The sequence below is a fragment of the Rhodamnia argentea genome, chromosome 1 (genome assembly GCF_020921035.1).
Source record: "Rhodamnia argentea isolate NSW1041297 chromosome 1, ASM2092103v1, whole genome shotgun sequence".
Classification (NCBI taxonomy): Eukaryota; Viridiplantae; Streptophyta; class Magnoliopsida; order Myrtales; family Myrtaceae; genus Rhodamnia; species Rhodamnia argentea.
Window position 1 is genome coordinate 6,404,329 of NC_063150.1, and position 7,707 is coordinate 6,412,035.

Sequence of the window (7,707 nt, forward strand, 5' to 3'; positions counted from 1 at the left end):
CGGCTAACGACACCATTCTTGTTTTTTCATGCGTCATTCCCACTGTCAAGTGAAATTTCGTTCGTTGCTGTTGAGATTTGTTTCGTTGTTTCTGCAATATAAATTTTGGGATCTAGTCGACGCAGTTTGGCATCTTCTGCTCTTGGTTCTCAACTTCAACTTGGTGGTCAAGAGGGTCCTGGCCAAGCAACAGCACGAGGGCAAGGTCGAGCCTCGCCCGGATCCGGCAAAGGCACCCTTTGTCGGATGCGGCGAGGCTCGACCTTGTCGTCTAGAGAAAGAAGGAAAGGAAAAAAAATAGTTCACATCAAGATCGGTCGTGACATGTAGGACAATCGGCACCGACTAGACCATCATATCAATGATTTTCGGCCAAAATTGATCAGAAGAACTAAATTAACAAATTGTTAAAAATTTTAAGACTATATTGGCATAATTGAAAAGTTTATGATTAAATTGACAAAATTGAAAAAGATTATCCCTAAATTGATTGTCATACAATAGGTTTAGAACATTTTGGACATTTCCTGATCAAAGCCTATCACCATTCTTAGAGGCAACTGGCGTAACTGTTGCTCGTGTCACTCGGGGCGGGTGGCATTGGCGATTGAGGATGGCAACGACACGGTGGACGGAAGTGGCACTTGGCTTCGGCTGCAGCAACGGGGAGGCTTTCATTAGGGAAGGAGCAGGAGAGAAAAAGGAGGAAGAGCATAAGGACAAAATAGAAGAAAAGAAAAAAAAGACAGGTTCCTTTTTACTCAAAAGATAAATTTAAGAAGTAGACTTGCTTCATTAATTTTTAGAGGATACCAATTCTTGTGGACCCAACAGTGTAAGAATCTCTCTTGTAATCTCGGTATTGACTTTTGACCAAAAAAAAAAATATCGGTATTGACTTATGAAGCCGCCAATTAAATGACTTCATCGTTGAAAACCACTCGCCCGATAAAATCCTGAAAACAGACAAGCCAGAAAACTGGAAACAGGGAGCCCCCCACCGAATCCCAAAGACACAAATCACAGCTCAAAATTGCAACGCCTCCTCCTATAAAGGAGACAAGACCCTGCGTTGTTCTTCCTAAACATCTCCGAAACCGAAAGAGCAAGTAGAAACCTCTCGATCTCTCAGATCTCTGTGGCCAACCAAACACACACAAAAAAAAAAAAACAAGAATCTCTCCATTCGTTCTTGGAGGATTCGATGGAAGGAGAGGTGGACATGAACATGATGATGAAGAAAGGAAAGAGAATAGTGGTGGCAGTGGACGAGAGCGAGGAGAGCATGCACGCCCTGTCGTGGTGTCTCACCCACCTCATCTCTGCTGACCAGCCCGGCAACGGCAACCCCACCCTCGTACTCCTCTACGTCAAGCCTCCTCCCCCTGTTTCCTCCTTCTTCGACGCTGCGGGTAATCGTCATCAACCACTCAGATCACGCTGCTCTTGTCTTTCTTTCTCTGTTTCTGGGTTGTTTCGTGCTTCTTTTCCTTGTTCCCGGTAAAAGGGTCTTCTTTTATGGAAGCGTGCGTTGGCAAATTAGTGATTGGGATACAGAACAGAGCATCACACTCTTCTTACATTCTTCGTTTCTTTCCCTGTTTCTGGGTTGCTTCTGCTATAGAAGCATGAAGAGGGAAACTAGATGATAGGGTCGAAGCAGAGCGGGGTTGTGCTCTGATAAGTTCTCATCAAGAACCAAATTAACGGTTTAATCAATTCATTTCTGTCGCAGGGTACATGTTCTCGAGCGATGTGAATGCGGCCATGGAAAAGTACGGGTGCGACTTGGTGAATTCGGTGATGGGACGAGCAGAGGCGATCTACAGGAGCTTCAGCACCAGCGTATACCTCTCTTGACCTTCCTCTCTCTTTTTTTGATTGATTCCAGATATTCCTCCTATTCAAAAGATCGCGTCTTTTTCCTTGCGTTTCTTTTTTACTTTGATTTTCTGATAAGTCAAATTAATATTTGGGGAATTGATTTGGCAGATGACTGTGGAGAGGTTCGTCGGGAAAGGGGAAGCGAAAGCCGTGATATGCAACGCGGTGGAGAAACTCAGAGCGGACACTCTGGTTATGGGTAGCCATGGGTATGGCTTCATGAAGAGGTACATCCCACTTGATTCCTCCCTCCATAAGTCTCTTTTCAATTCCAAAGGAAGAACGCGAAAACGTCGTTTACATCTAGTTTTCTCATAAACCCTTTTAAAATCAGCTTTCGCTTCTTGGCAATCTCCTTCTAGTTTCTTTCGTCCCTTTTCTTCGCTTCTTTCTCCATTCCATGGATAAGAACAGAGGATACCAAAACAGAGGAAGAAAGAGAGAGAGAGAGAGGACGAAGAGAGCTTATTAATGCTTTGATATTGACGTGGGCAGGGCTCTACTGGGGAGCGTGAGCGATTACTGCTCGAAGCACGTCAAGTGTCCCATGGTGATTGTGAAGCATCAAGCTGAGGATAACTGAGAAATCTTCTCCTCCTTCTTGAACTCCATGAATCTCTGTTCGATGTCGAGGAAAAAGCTACGTAGCCCTAATCCTGTCGTTACTAGTGGCGTCGATCTGTGGGCAGTTGCGCATATACGCAATTAATGTGAGGGACAGAATAGGCTTTGCAGCGAATTGTTTTCACTTTGATTCCGTGGTCGTGTCATGTTTGGAGTCGTGGCGGGAATCTAGAAGTTTCTCGGTTGCAACTTGGGTCGGCTCCACTGAACAAAAAAAAATTATTTCGACTCTTTGATCAACGAGACTTTGGAGACTTCGATCTAAAAGAGAACAATGCGATTCTCCTACCTTGGACATATATTATAAATTTAGATATCAAATTGAATAAATTAAAAAATTTAAAGATGACATTGCACATTAAATTATAATTTAGAGACCACGTTGAATAAATTTTAAATTCAAGAATAATATTATAAATTAGATTAAAGCTTGTGAATTATTGTTATTTCTCATGCGATTGACTCCATCAAGGACATAATTTATAGGTCTTACCCGGCCCTTCGTGTAGTTGGCAGGTTTGGCTTCCTAAACACCGACGGCAACGCATTGATCAAGGACAGGCACTTGAAGTTTGAGAGAGAGAGAGAGAGAGTTGGTGCCATCAGTTGCAGAACCAAATTGACTGATACAGCTATGAGTGTGACTTAGGCCAGTCGGTATGAGCTTGTGCCGTTCGATTCATAGAAGTGCCCACGTCCGGGTGAAAAGTGAAAAGGAAGTCTTGTGATATCGGGAAAGACATAGACTTGGGCAAAGCTTAAGGGCATCCTAGTCTAATCAATCGAATCTAGATCAGACCCGAGCTTACAGTTTCTTATTAAAGGTCGTTCAAGCTTTTCTTATACATGCTAATTTGAATTGATGAATATTCGATTCTCGCAACCTTCGTAGGGAGGACGGGAAGAGACCAATCCTCATCACTTGGAGCCCAAATCGATTGGTTCCGAGCATATTCTAAGATTTATCCGGAACCCGCCTACCTCTATATTTTTTTCCCTTTATTTTCCATTTTTTTTTATGTATATCTAGCATGGATAATCAGAATTAAGGATAATAAAAATGACGCGTGTTACCTCGGATGATGATGAGAGCACATGAACTTCGGAGTCCCTCGTCCCCTGCATTTCCAATCTACAAAGCATCTACTCGAGTTTTAGACAGAACCGATTAAATCGGGATTGGAAATTGAGAATCAAATAAGTCAAGGCCGGTTCTTCAATTATTTACCCAAGAACCGAATTAATCCTCATGTGAACCAGCCCAAAACCAATCGGGTATGGCCGGTTCGATTTAGTGTGGTTCCCATGCTGAACCCGATTTGGTTAATTAGTCCTAGAGTTGAGCACACAAAGCTGAAGAAATATGTAAAAGGAAAATAACAATATTAATAGATTGAGAATTACCTAAAAAATGGTTAGTTATTTTTTGAATAGAAAAAAATGAGTGAGGCCTTGGGTTTTTAATATAATTTATTGTTGAATTTTTATTATTTTATGAAAATTAATATTGGAAAAGAAGAAAAGTGAATCGATCGAGTATTTTCACTTTACTTACAAGAGATACGTCGATTTATATTACCAACACCATCAATGTAAAAAAATTATCAAAAAAGTCTTAGACCTATTGTAATTGTGTTAATTTAGTCCTTTAATTTTTTTTTTGTCAATTGAGTCTTAAACCTTTTGCATTAATACCAATTCAGTCCATCTAGTCATTTTTGGAAAAATATTTTATCATTTTCTGTTGGCCCAACTAGCCACCCAAGACCCATGGGCCGCGGGAACCCGTCTCCGGCCCCACCAGAAAACCAGATCCAGCTGACAATAATTCGTCACCAGTTTTCCATTTTCCTTTGGCCGTTCTCTCTCTCACACATCACATTCCTTTCTTCCATCGTCCTCGATCGCAATTAGGGCAACGACAAACGCAATCGGATGAGCGGCATGGTCTTCGTCGATTCCGCTTCGGGCGATCTCCTTTCTCGCGAGAGCTGATCGTCCCCTTCCGGAGTGCTAGAGCTGAGCTCGACCCCGGTTCGCCTCCGCGATCACCGGTCGGATCCGGCGACTTCTCCCCGGGGAGCTGCTTGAGCTGATCGAGAGATGTTTGTGCTGGATTGGTTCTACGGTGTCCTGGCCTCGCTCGGCCTGTGGCAGAAGGAGGCCAAGATCCTCTTCCTCGGGCTCGATAACGCCGGCAAGACCACCTTGCTTCACATGCTGAAGGACGAGGTTTGGCTTCTCGTTCTGTCTCGTGTTCGATTCAGGTCGTGTGTTAGTTGTTGCCGGTTCGGCAATCTGTTAGTAGTTGACGCGGCAACGTGTAACTGAAAGATCTTAGGTTTTGAAATGGTTTTGTTTGGTGATGGGATTGAATTGGAGGAAGCGGTGGCTATGGCTGATTGATGGACTAGGTGACTGCGGATTTGGATTTTTAGATTCCAATATTTGCAATCCTGATTATTTTCAGCTGTAAGTTCTGGTGTTGTTACTCTTATGGAGTCAGAACATGTTAAATAGTGTTGATATCTGAGGTCGGAGTTTCTTCTTCTTGGTTGACGAATCATGTTATGTTTTGCAATTGTTCAGGATGGTAATATTGACTAGTTTAGTGAAACTTGTAGGATTTGAGCTGGTTTATGATTTATGTTGATTGAGGTCGGTACATAGCAAAGTAGTTTTCGACTGGAAGGTAGGAGTTTTGGTGTAATCACGGGAATTAATAGATTGTTTATTGTTTCAGAGACTAGTTCAGCATCAGCCCACGCAGTACCCAACTTCTGAAGAGTTGAGTATTGGGAAAATTAAGTTTAAGGCTTTTGATTTGGGAGGCCATCAGATTGCTCGCAGAGTTTGGAAGGATTACTATGCCAAGGTATATTTTTAACGGAAGTCCTAGTCCGTCTTGCACAGCATCCAGCAGTGCAGTGTGTCTAGTTGTGTAAATGATGTTAATGTTCCAACCTCCTTAATCATTTTGCATTTATTTGTCTCCGAGATTCCTCTTTATTGTCACCAACATGACAAATCCTCTCTCTCTCCTCATCTCTCTCTCTCTCTCTCTCTCCTCATCTCTCTCTCTCTCTCTCTGTGTCTCTCTCTCTGTGGTGATGATTTGCCTCAGTGTTCTCTTGTTTTCTCCAAGTGACTAATTGCACTTTTTCCCACGCTAATCCCCTTTTGAAAACATCTTAATTCTGGCTTTCTTTTTGTGAACTTTTTGGCCAAGGAAGTTATAGCCTCATCTATGTTTTTTTTTTTTTTTTAACTCTGCCCTTCTCCTGTATTGCCAATTTTTTACATGTTTCTCAGTAGATCGACACTTACTATATGATCTAAGGTTCCTCTTTTGAACAGTGATGGATGGCAAGTTTGACATATTGGGAAGGATCTATGCTTCCTACAAGAATGGAAATTTATTGCCATACTTTGTTTATAGACATATATGAGGTATCTTGTAAAATCTTTGAGATCGTTTTGGCTCCTGGGATTGATATTAGGGATAGCTTGTAACTGTTTCCCTTTTTAATTCTTTTTCCCAATTTGGCAATTTGGCTTCTTTGTGTGAAACACCAATCTTTCCAAATGTATAGACAGTTTAATATTGATCTATAAGATCCCATGTCAGATTTTAATATTTTTTCAAAAATTTTAATATCATGTCAAGTTTAGGCAGGAAATTGAACATGCAACTTTTTGCTTAAAAAATCCTAAAAAAAGGGCCCTTAGATTTAAATACCCTTGATTGTACTATGTGTGCAGAATAAGTTAACCTAAGCAATCAAATCTTTAATTGTGTCGTGATTTAGCGGTGGCCGTGAAAATAAAATTTAATTCTAGATCTAATCAAAGTTCTCTCTTTTTGTAAACAAGAAATTTCCGTGACCTATGGTATCATTGGAAGTTTTGCAATTCCTGTTATCATGGTGTTTCAAATAAGTAAGTTGTATGGGTAAAATGACGAATTTTGTTTATATCATTTCTCTAAGCTCTCTTTTTTGTCTAACATGTTTAACAAAGTAAAAGAAAATGATATTCTTAATGTATAAGTCGTTTTCATAATCACATTTGCAGCTGCTGACTGCATGTCTTTCGGACATGAAACTTTAGTTAGCCATTCGTACAATTTTTTCCATCTCTTTTGTGCATTTATGCACCTGTTCGCTCTTTTTTGCATTTTCTAATGTTTCAATTGTGTATAGCTGCACTTGGATTCTCTACTTAAACAATTCTAGTGCTATGGGCAAATGACATCTTCTGCTTCATAGGTGGATGCTGTTGTCTACCTGGTTGATGCTTATGATAAGGAGAGGTTTGCAGAATCAAAGAAGGAACTGGATGCACTCCTCTCTGATGAGGCCCTTGCGAATGTTCCATTCCTTGTATTAGGGAACAAGATTGACATACCCTATGCTGCCTCTGAAGATGAACTGCGATACCATCTTGGTTTGGCCAACTTTACCACTGGAAAGGGAAAGGTAAATCTAGCAGACTCAAATGTCCGTCCCCTGGAGGTATTCATGTGCAGCATCGTTCGCAAAATGGGCTATGGTGATGGTTTCAAGTGGGTTTCTCAGTACATTAAGTAGCATATCGATCCACACGATGCAGTACAGCCCCCTTGAAAAAAAAATGTATGTTTTCAGCATTCACCCTCCTGTTGTTTTAGCGCTGGAGCTTTGCTTTAAACTGGATATATGTTGTGAATGTGTTTGGAAGGAGGAATCGTTGTTCTCTCTCTGTAAGATTTACTTGTGGCAACAAGTTCGTCTCTCCGATATTGTAGTTTGCTGATCAAAGTTCTCCCTGCCTTGCTTTATTTGGGACATAGGGTTCTATTTTTGATTGCCAAGTATGGTCCCCTTTAGTTATATCTAGGTTTGAAAATTGAAACCAACAAGAAATTGGCAAGTATATCAAGTAATATTCATAACGTCACATTAGAAGGAAGCTTGGCAGTATGGTACACAAGTGGATGTTTGCTTCATTTGGTGAACCTAGGAATAGCTTCTATTCACCTGAAGAGGAGACTTGATACGTTGGGTTTACGGCCAGCTTAATACCCAAGAAAACCCATCAACTTTAGTATCTATCTTACTTATATTCAATTTTTTGTCTCATAAAAAATCCTCAAATTTTACTTTTGTTTTAATTTTACTAGCCTATTATCTAAAAAATCTTAACTTTAGCATCTATTTC

General features: G+C 40.8%; 2 protein-coding genes across 2 annotated transcripts; both read left to right on the top strand.

The window, feature by feature from the left end:
* Positions 1-1,012: 1,012 nt before the first annotated feature.
* Positions 1,013-2,638, top strand: LOC115750148 (universal stress protein PHOS34). The gene is made up of 4 exons (XM_030687326.2): positions 1,013-1,412; positions 1,736-1,845; positions 1,993-2,111; positions 2,380-2,638. Exons 1-4 carry the CDS (start codon positions 1,205-1,207, stop codon positions 2,465-2,467), a joined length of 525 nt encoding a protein of 174 aa, XP_030543186.1. The 5' UTR covers positions 1,013-1,204; the 3' UTR covers positions 2,468-2,638.
* A 1,731-nt stretch (positions 2,639-4,369) lies between these two features.
* Positions 4,370-7,293, top strand: LOC115750146 (GTP-binding protein SAR1A). The gene is made up of 3 exons (XM_030687325.2): positions 4,370-4,740; positions 5,252-5,383; positions 6,777-7,293. The coding sequence occupies exons 1-3, from the start codon at positions 4,612-4,614 to the stop codon at positions 7,095-7,097; spliced, it is 582 nt and encodes a 193-aa protein (XP_030543185.1). The 5' UTR covers positions 4,370-4,611; the 3' UTR covers positions 7,098-7,293.
* Positions 7,294-7,707: the final 414 nt, after the last annotated feature.